We start from the raw sequence: 14915 nt of genomic DNA, 5'->3' as shown, positions 1-14915 counted from the left end.
CTGTAAATCTCCAACAAAAGAAATGTTATTTTCTATTCTGCAACTTGTTATCTTTATATGAATGGAAAAGTGCTAATATCCTTAAGGGGCAGAGCCTTGAGAACAGGCTCTCCTGTGTATTTCAGGCTGCAGGCAACATTCCTTTACAAAAGGTGCAGAACCAGCAAGACTAAGCCTAGGAAACAGCACTGGAAGCTCAAAGAAAGTGATCTAATACGGAATCAGAGTTGTTCTTTTCTATTACAAAATATAGTTAAGCAATTACAAATACCATGTGGTTACTGATGACAGTAGGATCCTTTGGTTCCAACATGATAATTCTATATTTGACCATTTGAGGAATTGCCAGACTGTTTTCCAAAGTGGTTACACCATTTTGCATCCCCTCCAGCAGTGTATGAAGATTCCCGTTTCACCACTTACTTGGAAACACTCATCTTTTTGATCATAGTCATCTCAGTGGTTTTGAAGGGATATTTCATTGTGGGTTAAATACTGCATTTCCCTGCTGGCTAGGGATGTGGGGTATCCTTTCATGTGCTTATTATTAGCCATTCATATATATTCCTTGGAGGAATGTCTATTCAGATTCTTTGCCCATTTTTAAGTTGGATGACTTGTCTTTTCATTATTGAGTTGTGTTCTTTATAGATTCCAAATATAAGTCCCTTGTCAGATGCATGATTTGAAAAAAGTTTCTCTCATTTTATGGGTTGTTCACTTTCTTGATGATGTCCTTTGTGACTTGAAAGTTTTTAATTCGGATGAACTCCAGTTCGTCTACTTTTAGGTATCATATCTAAGAAACCATTACCTGTGTCCAATATCCAATGTCACAAAGATTTACCCCTGTGTTTTCTTCTAGGTGTTTTACAGTTTTAGCTCTTAAGTTGAGGTCTATGATCCATTGTGAATGAATTTTTGTATATAGGGTCATTAATCCTGATTTTAAAGGGAGTGATGGTAAAGTGTCACCACTGAGTCCTTGGTTGTTCTGTTGTTTTTGTTGTTTTGTAGATCTCTTCTAATAGGTAAAGATTCCCATGTGGAGTGTGCTAAAAAGTTTTGCTTTGTTTTTGTTTGTTTCATTGTGTTTGGATATTAATTTTAATCAAATACTTTTTCTACATCTGTTGGATGGTATGTGCTTTTTTTCCTTTACTCCTTTGATGTGGTAAATTACATTAATAGATGTTAAACTTTTAATTTTAGAGATAAACCCAGCTTGTTCATGGTACGTTATTTGTGTTTTATGATGTGGGATTTTGTTGACTAATATTTTAATTTAGAATGTTGTATATCATGTTCTTGAATGATATTGGCATGTAGTTTTCTTTTTTTAATGCTGTCTTTGTCTAGTTTTAAAACCAGTCTTGTAAAATGAGTTATGAATGTTTCCTCTTTATCTGTTCTCTGGAATGCCTTTATGCAAGTTTGACATCTTTTTTTGAAAGTTTGGTAGAATTCACATGTACAGCCATCTGCACTTAATGGTTTCCTTGTGGAAAGACTTTAAATTACTAATTCTGGTTTTTAATGGTTTGAGACTATTTAGGTTTTTCTATTTCTTCAATCAATTTTTTGTAAATTATATTTTTCCAAAGTTTTTAAATTTCAGATTTATTTGCACAAAGTTTATAATATTCTGTTATATCTCAAGTTTTGGCCTCTTTTTAATTCCTGACATTTATTTCTTTTTCTGTTTCTTAATGATCTTTATTAAATGATCAGCTTTGGGCTTTGCTTCTTTTGTTGTTGGTTTCTTTTTCTTTTTTGTAATTATTGAAATATAGTCAGTTTACAATGTTGTATAATTTCTGGTGTATGGCATAATGTCTCAATCATACGTGTACATACATGTATTCCTTTTCACATTCCTTTTCATTATAGGTTACTATAAGATATATAATATAGTTCCTTGTGCTATACAGTATAAACTTGTTTATCTATTTTATATATAGTAGTTAGTATCTGCAAATCTTGAGTTCCCAATTTATCTCTTTCCACCCTCTTTCCTCCCTGATAGTGATAAGTTTGTTTTCTATGTCTGTGAGTCTGTTCCTGCTTTGCAAGTAAGTTAATTTGTGTTTTGTTTTTGTTTTTTTTTTTAGATTCCACGTGTAAGTGATATCATATGGTATTTTTCTTTCTTGCTGCAAATGGCATTATTTTATTATTTTTTTTTATGGCTGAGTGGTATTCCATTGTATAAACATACCACAACTTCTTTATCTAGTCATCTGTTGATGGACATTTAGGTCATTTCCATGTCTTGGCTATTGTAAACAGTGCTGCTATGATCATCAGGGTGCATGTATCTTTTTGAATTATTATACATATTTCAGTCGTATTCTAGTGTTTTGTAGTGGGAGATGTTGTAGATTGGATTCCCTGGAAAGCAGACTCTTCGCCAGAGATTAGAATATTGGATGTTTATTCAGAAGTGTTCTTGAGGTCAACACCTGCAGAAGGGAAAAGGGTGGGATTGAGCAGAGGGAGAAACTGAGCTGAAAAGCAGCCCCAGAGGAGGCCTTCATCACCCTGTGGGGAGCTCAGGAGAGCTGCCTGAGTTGAGGCCTCCTCAGGGTGAGAAGGCCGGGCCTTTGTACCTCTGGGTTGAATTTTCAGTCACTGGATGTGGCTGCCTCTGAAGAGGTTGTGGTCTTGGCCAGATTGGCTCTCCTCACACGAGGCGATTCCCAGAGGGGACTGAGAGCTGGGGGCTGTCAGCTCTCTGCACCCCCAGCAGGCAGGAAGAAATCCTTCATTACTGAAGGGGCACCAGTGGCGTAGGGTTGTTCAGCTTGCCATTTTACCAGAAATAGAAGTCCTCAGTGTCTCCACCTCTACGCCCGCCCCAAACAGAAGTCTCACCTGCATGATCAGCCTGTGCCTGAAGCCCTGCTGTTTTTTTTTCCCTAAAGAACAGAGTTCTCAAACTTTTATTAAAAGGACTTTTCCAAAAACTTGAAGAGCCCACTATATCTTATCCCCTTAGCGCAGATGGCGCATCCCACCTCGCAAACCCCCAAAAGGATCACCTGAAGCCCCACTCTTAAAGGAGAACTTCACTCCTGTCGGCCAAAGGTCTTTCACACACATCTCGTCTGAACTGACTCTGGGCCTTTACCCACATTCTGTCCCCAGCTTCGCTCTGGGCTGCTTCCTCCTGCCTCCCGGAGACAGGACTCATTTATACTCTGTCTTCCCTCCAGCCTTCCTCTCTCCTGCTCCTCCAGGGTGCAGATCTGGGATGCCTGCATAGGGCTGGTGCAGGCCTGACACTTGAGTTTGTGAAACTGGGTCAAGGAAAGTACAGCCTGACTCTGCTGTATCTGAAGTGCGCCTTGGCCTTCGACGGTTGTCCCCGCTGATCCAGCTCCTCCTCTACTCGAGGATAAAGCCTTCTGTTCGATCACTCGGAGACAGAGGAGATGGGGACCTTGGGGACCGGAGGATCTATCCAGGTGGTTCTGGGAATGGGGTGGAGATGGAGGACATCCTAGAGAGGAAGGAGGGGCTGAGCTGACTGCCTCCCGGGCTCTGTGCTTCTGTAGCAGAACAACTATGGTCAGGGCAGGGTTTTTCAGCCCCCCTCCCTTTAAGAGAAGCACTGGGGATTGAACCCAGGACGTTGCACACCCGATCACGTGCTCTACCTCTGAGCTATACCCCTGCCCCAGAGCAAGTTTTGATGGAGCACCCGCTGTAGGGCCAGGACTAGGGGGAAGCAAGCCGGGCACCGGGGGCGGAGTTTAAGGAGGTGTCCGCCCTGCGCTTGCGCGAGCCGGAGGGCGGGGCCGCCCTGGATTTTGTGCCCTGGATGCCTTGCTCGCCTCACTCTCGGCCTGCTCCTGGGCTCTCGGGGTCTGGCCAGCACTAGGTGGGGGTATTAATTACTTCCTGTCCCTTCCCCAGCTGCCCCTCAGGGACACAGTGCTGCCCTGTCACGCCTCACCCTTGCCGCGCTCGCTCGCTTTCTCGTTTTTTCCCTTTTTGACATTTGTACTTTCCAAGAAAATTTTTACCTCTTAGAGGATCTGATTTCTCCTCTTTAACTTATCCAGGCCCACTCACTTCTCATCTAACAACCTCTCCAATAATTCTCTACTCTAGCTCTTAACCCTATGTGTGGGACCCCCCTCCCCCTCCACACACACACCTGCAGCGGATGGATTCATCAGGGAATAATATGAATTATTAACATTCATTAAGGATTCATGGGCCAGGCTGTAACCCAAGCAGATAATCCTAAGTGAGGATTATTTCATTTAATCCTCACAATAGTCTTGTTAAACAGACACACCTTCATTTAAGTGAAGATACATCTTCATTTAATACTCAGAGAGGATGAGTAATTTATATAATAATTTCACACAGCTTGCAAGACCCTTGTAAGAGATATTCTATTCATCTCTGAATTCCCAGGACCTGGCACAGTTCCTGACATTATTCATTGGATGAATGATACACAGGAAGGGAATCCCAAAGCTTTTTCCTAATAGCCAGTGTTCATTAAACATTCATTCAGCTTTGTGCTGGGGGAGACGAGATATTACTAAAGAATTATTAGGTGTGCTACGTGTCCTCAAGGAACTTACAGAGCACTGAAAGAGGCAAACAAGAAAAATAGATAAGCTCTTGTATAAATAAATTCGTAATTTTGTGGCATAGGCTAGGCATCTTATAGGTTTCAGAGAAGATGGCAATTAGGGTGGTGAGTGGCCAGGTGGGGCCTGATGTAGGCTTCAGAGAACTAGTGGGCTTCTGAGGCTGGATTTGGGGTGACTCTGGGGGACAGGTTGGGGTGCTGAGGCTGGAGGAGCAGGTGGTGGAAGTCACCAAGGGCTTTTTCCTTTCTCTTTATTTCCTGGTGCTCTGAGGCCAACGGCCTCTCTGGTCTCGGTTTAGTCTTGTGCAGTATGAGTGGCTGGCCGAGATGCTCTTCTCTCTCCCAGCTCTGATGATGTGGGTCATGGGGCTGGCCCTTTAGGAGAATGGCACAGGCCAGGCTTTGCCAGCCCCATTGTGAGGGGCTTGCAGGTCCTGCAGAGACCTTGACTTGGGGGTGGGGGGGATGGAAATGAGGCAGGTAGGCCAGGAGGTGCGTGTGGGATGCCATGCAGAGAGGGGGGCTGGGGTTATTGGAAGAAAAAAGTACCAAAATCCACAGATGCTCAGGCCCCTTACTGTCAGCCCTCCATATCCACGGCTGCAGCCACCTGTGGATGCGGAACCTGGTGATGTGAAAGGCTGACAGTACCACAGCCTGGAGGCTTTAACAGCAGAATGTCACTGTCACACAGTTCTGGAGACCGGAAGTCTAAGATCAGGGATGCTTGCTGTGGTGTGCCATTTGGGACTTGAGTGCCGAGGAAGCTGGAAGGCTGGTGTGTATCCCCATGACCCCCACACTCCTTCTGCAGGGCGGCTCCCCCTTGAAATAAATGTTGGCCAGAAATTTAACCAAGGGTAGTTGGAAGGGGTGTGACATTTTTGGATGGTCTAGGGTTCCCACTCTGGTGGAGGTCTAGAACACCAGGCTGCAGAGCAGGACTGTTTGGGGGTTGGGGGAGCCCAGCTTCTCTGTTGTGCAGGAGCTGGCGGGTGGCGAGGTTGGCCCAGAGTTGTGCCTGAAGCTTGTCTGGCCCATGGCTGGGGCCTCAGTGTGCGCCCCCCCCTCCTGGACCTTGGCATTGTCAGTACTTGGACTCCCCCTGGGCCTCTCCTTAGCCAGAGAGGCCGCTGCAGACCATGGACCACCTTAGAATCCAGGATGCTTACTGGCACCGGGGGTCCCCGGCCTGGAGGCTTTCAAGGGTGCTAGCCCTCTGCTACCCGCCTGCAGATCCCCCACCCACTCCAGTGCCCCCCACCTGCTCTACCAGCCTCCTCCTTTCCCTCCTGGGGGCGGTCAGCCTGGGGAGCCCCCCTTCCTGTCCCTCAGGACGCTCCCACCTACAGCATCTTTTCTGTTGCCCCAAATGAAAGGCCCCCCAGGCAAACCCTGGGGAATGAATGCACTTCCCTTTCCTGGGGTGCTTCTCGGGGGAGTGGGGGCATTACCGTCAGGGAAATATTGTGAGTCACTAGTGAGTGAGGATTGAGGATGAGCAAGGGAGTACGTGGAACCTGGTAATTATGCCCGTTAACCCCCCTGTAAAGGCTCCCCAGCTGGCAGGCATTTCTGCTTTGATCTGGGTGGGGAGGTCCTGTACCTCCTCTGTTGAGGGTGCCTTCCTGACCACCCACCCCAGCGCCTTCTGTGGACCTTGGAGGACGGCGGACTGTGGGAGGTGGGGGAGGGTGATCTGGGCTCCCGGGAGGGCCAACCCCCGCCAGACCCCTAGGGGGCCTAGCTGAGTTCTTTGCTCAGAAGATAACATTGGTCACCTCCCTCCCAGGTGGCTTTGAGGGGCCATAGAAAGGTGGCTCTGCTTCTCTGAATTGCATCACCGGCCACCTGCCTTGGATCGCCGCTGCCAGCCCCAGAACAAGCCATGGTACTCATGCCTCAGGCCGCTCACTGCCGGGGCCAGCCTGAGGCCAATCTTTCCCAGGTCCACCTGCTCCCTTGTCACCTCCTTCATGTCCTGCTCAGATGTCACCTTCTCAGAGAGATGACCACCTGTGTGAAGCAGCTTCTCACCCCTCAATTCCTTACCCTCCTTACTGCCCGTTGTTTTTTTCACAGCACCTTCCACCATGACACCTTGTTACGTCTCCTGTTAGCTTTTCTGTCTCCTTAGTCGAAACTGTGTCACTGGGCTGGGGCCTTGTTCACTGAGGGACCCCAGCACCCAGCCTGGCACTGCTGTTCAATAAATATAGAATAATAAGAGAAATATTTGATATCTATACATATACAATGGATAAAGGAGAGCTCTCCTGCCAGCTTTGCGGTGCAACATAAGTGATCTGCTGACTCATGATGGAAGGGTGATTAGACATTTTATTTTACCAGCTTGCATGTGAAAGATATGGTTCATTTCCTCATTTTCTTTTAATGAAGGTGCCTTTCCTCTGTCCCCTACAGGGTCATATGAGGGCCCTGGAGCCTTGTGTGGAACAAAACAGTTGGGGGGGCTCCCCTGGCCACCCTGGCCTCAGCCAGTCCACTTACTGCTTTCTGGAGGCTTCTGGAGCCCTGGGGCTAGCCTTCCGAGGTGCCCCAGGCAGGAGTCTTTCTGAGGCCCTGCTGACTTGGAGGGGGACATTGGGAAGAACCCCAAACTGCTGTAGTGGGTCTCCTGGACTCAAGGAGTCTTCTGCTCAGCCATGGCCTTGCTACTCCCACCCACCCGCCCGTCCCCAGACCTGAAGGCCCTCCCTCCGTCCCGAGTTGGCCTCACACAGTTGCTTCAGTGAGCTGGGAAGCTTTCAGCGCCCGCAACCCACATGGCCCTAAAGTAAGAGGTTGAAAAAGCCAAGTTACCTTCTTGGAATGGAGGCGGGCAAATACAAATTCAATAGGTTGCCCTCCCGCCAAAGTTAGGTCCTGATGCCTTGTGAGTGACTTTCTTCTTTTTTTTCCCCTCAGATAGAGCCGACTCAGGGTTATCTTGTAATACCAGTGGCTCAGCCATTGGCATCCCTAATACATGCTTGGTCCAGGGGGAGGGAAAAAGCCATTACAGGCAGGGCTTGGGAACCGCCCTCCCCTGGGCTTTCCTCTGTGGGTGCCTCTTGTGACGGCGAGCAGGTCTGAGGGTCACTGACCCAGCCCTCAGGATGCAGGACCCAGGCTGGGCTGACTCCTGGGAGAGGATCCAGCACTTTGGTGGCAAGAAGACTGACCTGGGAGTCAGGACTCCTGGCTCCCGGGCCCAGCTTTGCCTCCAGCTGGCTGAGAGGTAACTTCCCCTTCTCTGACTTGGTTTCCTCAGCCTTGATGGCTGTTGCACACTGCCTACCCCTTAGGGCTAGGATCAGGGTCGAGCAAGAGGATGTAAGTCAGGGGTCGCCAGTGGGGGTCCCCAGGCTGCATTTGGTATGCACAGCATTTACAGATTGGGAAATTAATGCATTTGTAGCATCTCTTGGAAAAATGAACAAAGTGGCAACACACGGCCCATGTTCCCAGGTGGCAGCAGCGGGCTGGGGCTCAGGGCACCTACCCGGGCAGGCGGGACAGATACTCTCAGTCCTGCTGCCCTCGCTTCACTCATTCCATTCGCTGTCTGCCTCCCCGCAGAGCTGCCTTTGCTCTCAAGTTTAGGCCGCAACGTGACAGCCATGTAGTCATGACTGAGAATTATCAACGTTAACAGATGTTACCATCCCACCATATGTATTTCAAATCTTTTCCTCCCTTTTGAAATAAATTAAAAATAAAATAAAATAGACACACAAAATAGAGCACCCTTTTAAGCACTTGACTGCTAATATTTTCTGTCTTGTTTGCCAATATTTTCATGGCACATAGTAGATGCTCAACAGATGTTTGCTGAATAAATGAACGAGTGAATAAAGCTTCTTTTTCCTTTGTTATCCTTTTTCATATCTCCACACCCCTTTTCCTCACTGGTGTTTCACTGGGTAGTAATGGACAATTCCTATACTTAGGTCAGGAACAGAATTTAAATTACTGTATAAAATATATTGGGTTTGAAAATAATGCCATCAGGTTTTTTAGGAGATAAATTAGCACATGTTTCTAAACTGAAAGAAGGAATAAACCTGAATCCCACCTTTGAGAGTGAACTGGCTTTATGGTTTAAAACCACACAAAAATGGGATTCTTAATGAATATCCCCCTTTTTCACTTGTATTTTTCACTTAATTTACTGTGCACATCTTTCTGTGACATAGGTCCCGCTGAAGTATTGTAATTGATGTTTTCTTAGTGGTCTCTTACTTCTGCAACCTTGGGAGGGACTGTCTTGTGAAGGGACACCTGGGGTCTCACGGGGGCCAGTCTAAGTGGGGGAGTGGCGGTGCTGCCAGCTGACCCTCCATGTGCTCGGTGGATGAGACTCCTGCTGGCCAGACTCTTTCTAAGAAGCCTGTGAGTTTCATAACTGGCTGCTGGGCTGGGAATTGCTTGAATATGCTTGTGAACCAGCTAATTTGCAAAGTCCCGGGTGGAAATATGATTGTTTTCTTGGCCTCTAGACAGCCTGGTATAGGCCTTTAGGAAGAAAGTTTTTTAGAGTCAAAAGGCACCGGATTTAAATCTTGGGTTGGCCACTTGTTAGCCTTGTGAACTTGGACAAGTTATCAAACCTCTCTGAGCTGCACATTTCATCGACTATGAGGGCAGATAATGAGACTTTCCACGTTAGGCTGTAGCTGGACTCAAGATCACGTATGCAGTGGGCCTGGTTCATGGTCAGTGCTCAATAAATGTTTCCCTTCCTAGTAAACCAAACTCAAATTCTCTCTGAGAAATACCTTGCAATATTACCTTGTAATATCTCTTTGAAATGAATTGTAACCCCTTCAAATAAATTAAACAAATAAGTAAATAAATAAATGTATTTATATTATAGATGTATACAATATATTTATCAATACATAGATGATAGATATATATAAGTATGTAATGTTTATATTATAGATAGATAAACATAAAGAACTTGAGCCAGGACAAGGTGGAACGCTGCTGTCCCTTAAATGCACTAAGAACTGGATGGGCATTTTGCTGTGGCTTCAGGTTCCATCCTGTGAGTGGTGCCTGTTTCCTCTCCTGGAGGAGCTCCGCTCTGCCCTGGAGGCTGGAGAGCAGAAGAGCACCAGAGTCACCAGCAAAGCCTCCTCGAGCACCTCGCATTTGGCCTTCTGCTCGCGGGGCCCCGAGGGCCTCCTCTGCCCAGCGTATGGCTGGAAACGGGCCTGACTCACAGGCGGGAGTTATTTCTGAACTTTCCAACGGGGACAAAGCTCAGCCTGGTGACATTTCGAATCAAGAACTTTGGAGACATTGAGACAGTTCTCCTGACTTGAAAGGTGGGAATAGAGGCCTGCAGGGATGTGGGGGCATCACTGAGGCCCCTCACCTCCCTCGTGGCCGATCTGGGTGGGCCCTGGCTTCACCAGCTGTCACCGCCCCGTTCCCTTAGCGTAGAGGCTGTTTATTAAAAGGACTTAATTAAAGGAATTTTAGGGGTTTAATTGTTTTATTTTTGTTCGTTTTATTGTCTACTTTCAAGTTAAAGCCTACCGAACGTGCCGGGGTCTTTAACAGCTGTTTAACACTCCCATTTAAGGGCAAGCCCGTCTCTAGACGGTGCACTGGAGCTGTGTGTGGTGGGCTGTGGTTCTCACCTGGGGCGATTCCCCCCAGAGGACACTTGGCAATGGCTGGAGTCATTTTGTGTCATCACAGCAAGAGGGTAGGGGATGAGTTGGGGCTGGCATCAGAGATGAGAGACCAGGGGTGCTGCTAAACCAGGGGTGCACAGGACAGCCCCACAACAAGGAACGTGCAGCTCCAAATGTCAGTGGCCGTAGGTTGAGAAAGCCCGTGCTTGGGTGATGGGGCAGCCCCCCGCCCTTTCCTCTGTAGCCGTTTCTTTTGCGCTGGTCAGTTTCCCTCCATGAGGCCGGGTGGCTGGGACCAGGCATGCTTAGTAGGCCGGCTTTCAGGTCAGCCCAGTGGTTTGCAGTCTAGTGTCTCCACGTATGAGGACGACAGTGCAGAGTTTCTCTGGGTCAGCTTCCCCGAGAGCAAGCCTCCTGACATCTGACGGTGGGCAGAGGGAGGGCCCAGACTGCTCAGGCTCAAGGAATGGGGCTTGGGTGTGTGGAGGTGGGCGTGTCTGATGCTCTGCATACAAACCGAAAGCAGTCCTCCTGCCTGCAGTCCCACCTTCAGTGGCCCCTGGCACCGCGAATTCCCGAGTTGTGCCTGGAGAATAGATTTGCTTCTTATAGGCAATTAGTATCCTTCCTTCTCTGGTCTAAGGCAATTAATTACCCATCTGCTTTTCATCTTCCAAAATGTTCCCGCTACCCCCCTTCTGTGCCTCCTCCTCATGCTCCGACCCTTATTTATGCCTTTGCTGCTATTTCAGTCCGGTTTGGGGGAGGGAGCGGAAAGAACCACGTGTGTTGAGTCCATCATTGTAAACCAGGAGGAGTGTCCTTACGTGATGGAAAACTAGATCTCATTAAAAGCGTTGCCGTGTGTCTGACCTCGGAGGACGGCGCAGTGATGGCGAGCTAGAGCTCTTCCGGTGTGAGTGTCCAGAGGTGGGAATTGCGGGATGCACCAGCTAGGGAGTTGGAGAGCTCGGTGACCCAGATGTCGCCAAGCCTCAGTTTCCCTGCGTGCACGATGGGTAACCCCGCCCTGGCAAAGGTGAAAGGGGGCACTGATGTAGATGAGCAGGGAAGACTGCACAGCGCCTTGGTTTGTTACCGTCTTCCTTCTGGTTGGACATCACTCTTGTCTCCACTAAAGGCGATGTGTCACTTGGCACACACCAGAATGTTTTCTCTGGTGACAGGCTGACCCAGCACGTGAGCGTGAGTACCGACTGCCTCGTTCTCTTGCCAGAGGCCTCCAGTTTGGTTGGCAGAGTGGCGACCAGCTGGCCAATTGGACGGGGCTCTTTAATGTCACGGACGACCCAGCAGTGCAGAGCGGCAGTGACTCCAGCTCCAGGTACAGACCCCGGCGAACGACCAGGGAGGGGGACGCTCATCCCGGGGTGACCCCGCAGCCCCTGCCCCCTGCCCCCCGCTGCCCCCGTCCCCCCCACCGCAGCTGCCCTCAGAGAAGCTGCCCTCAGTGGCCCAGAGCTCACTGCACCTTGGGATCCCACCTTGTCTCCTTTGACAGGAGAGGTGAGGGCTAGGACCCAACCAGACAAAGCAGGGTCTTACTGACCCCTCTCTTTTGGAGTAGGGGCTTGGAGCGGGAGTCTCAGGCTCTCAAGGCTCTATTTGAGATGAGGGCAACATTCCATCCCTGCTGGAAGGGTTTTGGGTATCAGCCCGCAGGTGTGTGTGGGTGTGTAGGGGGTGGCATCGGGGTGGTGGGTGAGGGCCGTGGGCTCCCTTCTTCTCTGAATTCCCACTGCACAGGCCGCCCCTCCTCTGCCCACAGGCGAGGCTGACCTTGGCTGGGGAAGAACCTTTCATCAACATACAGTGCTGAGATTTGACATTCATACCATCACGTGGATATTTCTTGATTTGCTGTAGTGTTTGGAACTAAAATCAGTAATTAAGGGCACTCAGTATAGTCAAGAGTAGGAGTTCAAGAAATATTTGTAGAACGAGTGAAAATGGGATGTTCTCAGGTGGGGCACACTCATTGTGGGGGGCCGAGGTGGGGTGGGGGCAGGCACTGTGGGAATTTTTTTCGGACAAGGCGGCATGCTCTCTCTCCTTGGAGCTGGCTAAGGCTGGGACTTGCCAGCTAAGGGTTTCCTGGGGCTAAGTTTTTCTGTTCCTTAATTTTGCGTTTCTCAGTACAGGCTAACTCTCAGATCGATTTCCCTGGGAAAGAGGCTTGAGTTTTCGTTGCTCTTAATTTTGACACCAAAACATCAAATTGACCCCGCAGAAGAGAAGCAGTATGTTTTTCAGGGACCTCAATATGTGTGATTTTGTTCAGTGCTTTGAAAAAGAAAAGATGTGGCTCCAATGTCGGAAGCCAGTGGGGGAGATGTCCACAGACAGGCCTTGGGGTGTGGGGGTGGCCACGGGGGGTGGCCGGGGGCCGTGGCCTGGGATCGGGGCCTTATTCTGGCTTTTTAGGAACCCAGTTCTTTCCAAATATGTGTAGTGGGAGCCCTGGCCAGCCGCTTGGCCCCTGGGATGTCACCCAGTGCGAGTGACAAGTCCAGAGTTGTCTGTTCCATATGTCGCGTCTCCAGTGTTGGCCCTTCTGCTGTGTGACCCACCCACTTGGGTGGCGAGGGGTCTAGGTAAGTCTGCAGGTGTCTGTCTCCCTGGGAAGGTTTCCCTGAAGGGCCCACTGAGAGGTTTTGGCTAGAAAATGCTGATCAACTGAGTAAGACAGGACAGGCCCTGGGAGGCTATTCTGGGCCATTCTGGGCAGATATCCTGGGCAGGGGCTGAGATCGCTGCATGAAATCTCTTTTTCATTTTTCCTACTGCCAGCAGCTTTTGTCTCTTCATCCTTTTCCTGCAGTTTTCTCGCTAATTTCTCTACCTCTCTCGACCTACCTGTTCTTTCCTCTCCCTTTCTTTCTGCCACCCTTTCTTGGTCCACTCTTCTGTCTCAGTCCCTGTTTCCTTCCTCTCGTCTCCCTTTCCCTTTATTCTGTCTCCCTCTCTCGGCGACTCAGGCCAGCCTCCCCTTCCCTGCTTCCTGGGACCCCTCAGGGTCAGAGACCCGCTGACCTCTGTCCGGGCCCTTTCTGCAGCATCACCACCACCTGAGCTGATTTCCTTCCGAGAGCCACCATTTGACCAAGAGCTCCCTTGGTCAAGGAATAAGCGGGGTGACCACACCTGCCATGTGCTCCTGGAACACTTCCAACTCAGATTCCCACATATGTGAGAAAACACAACATGTATTTCCCACACGTGGGAAATAATGCATAACGTGATCAGAACTGACCCGTATGTTGGAGAGTCTTTTCTTCGGCATGGGGGCAGCTGCTGCCATCTTTAAAATGGGCAGGATGGCTCCTGGTAACGGATGCACAGGGCTTGGGGGAGGACCTAATGACACATGGAAAGGGCTCTCCAGAATGAAAGTGCATCATCCCAGCCGACAGGTCTCCGTGCCTGGAATACAGGGTGAACTTTGTGGTATTATTCACTGACTGAATAATTCAGCGCATGCCATGCGTTGCTATCTATAGCTGTGTGGTGTGTTGAAGTGTGGTCAACTTGACATCATTTATTATTAACACTGTTGGAAGGAAGTCAGGAGGTACCATACATAACAGGATAAAGGGGGGCCAAAAAAGCGATGACTCATAATTGTGTATTCAGCCAGGAGCCACTTGGAGAAAGTGCAAATAAATGATCGGTCCGGAACACTCCAAATGGGACTACAAAGAAAATCCAGGCTAGGTGGTGCTCATAAAGGCTGTGGTCAGGTCTTTGGACGTGAGCTGGGGGAAGTCCAGGCTGAATTGGAAAGTGTGTGAGTTATAAAATACACACTGACATGGAGCTTTGCTAATTTCAGACTAGGTCTAAAAGTGTCGTCCAATTAGCGTCCTTTAGCGAGCAGGTAGGAGTAATTGTTAATCAGCAAATGCTCCTGTTGAAGGAGCAGGAATGTCTTTGGAGACTCTTCTCATCATGTTCAGATTGTGTTTTTGTTTCTGTCTCCCCACCTAGACGGTGAGTGTGCTTTTTCTGTCTTTGAATTTCCGGTGCCCACGATGGCACCTGCTCAGTGAATGTTAACTGAATAAGAGAATGAATTAAGGGCGGGGAGGATACAGCTCAGTGTTGGAATGCCTGCTTAGCATGCACAAGGTCCTGAGTTCAATCCCCAGTACCTCTATTAAAAGTAAACCTAATTAATTAAGCAGGGACATAGTAAAGACTAATGGTAAGAAAGCAAACTTCAGTGTCAGTGTCCTTTAGAGATTTATTCCTTTGGATCGAACCTTCTTTTCTCCTGGCTCTGTCTTTGAAGACTAATCCCTGGGATGGGAAACACTTTGAAATCATAAACTCATTCACAGCATGGAATGATCAGCAAATGTTTTCTCTTGAAAAGGGCAGGTAGTAAGGTAGTCTGAGGGTTCTGGGTGGCAGGGTGGAAAAGGGGAGACTGAAGGGGAGGGGATGTAGAAAAACAGATGGCAGTGAGGGTGGGTGATATACCTCTGCAGTAACTGACTGCCCCTCCTCCCCCCACTGAGCCTGGCAATTCTGGAAGGGTCCATGATGGGGAGGGGATGTGGGGTGGGAGCGCTTGTCCTACCAACTCATTGCTTTGACCCCCCACCCACCCACCGCCAGGAGGGCAAGGG

The 14915-nt window shown here is 48.8% G+C and overlaps 1 protein-coding gene across 7 annotated transcripts in view; it reads left to right on the top strand.

Moving 5' to 3' along the window:
* ST8SIA5 (ST8 alpha-N-acetyl-neuraminide alpha-2,8-sialyltransferase 5) overlaps nt 1–14915 on the top strand; it is a 68837-nt gene that overhangs the window by 8769 nt on the left and 45153 nt on the right. For 5 of the 7 annotated variants that reach the window (XM_064480320.1, XM_064480319.1, XM_031441978.2 and 2 more), the window contains exon 2: nt 11501–11608. The exons of the other annotated variants lie outside the window; for them this stretch is intronic. In XM_064480320.1, the coding sequence (XP_064336390.1) occupies nt 11501–11608 (108 nt within the window). The remainder of the gene's footprint in view (nt 1–11500; nt 11609–14915) is intronic. 7 annotated transcript variants of the gene reach the window in all.

The sequence above is a fragment of the Camelus dromedarius genome, chromosome 28 (assembly GCF_036321535.1).
Source record: "Camelus dromedarius isolate mCamDro1 chromosome 28, mCamDro1.pat, whole genome shotgun sequence".
Taxonomy (NCBI): domain Eukaryota; kingdom Metazoa; phylum Chordata; class Mammalia; order Artiodactyla; family Camelidae; genus Camelus; species Camelus dromedarius.
This window is presented reverse-complemented; position numbering and strand designations above follow the sequence as displayed.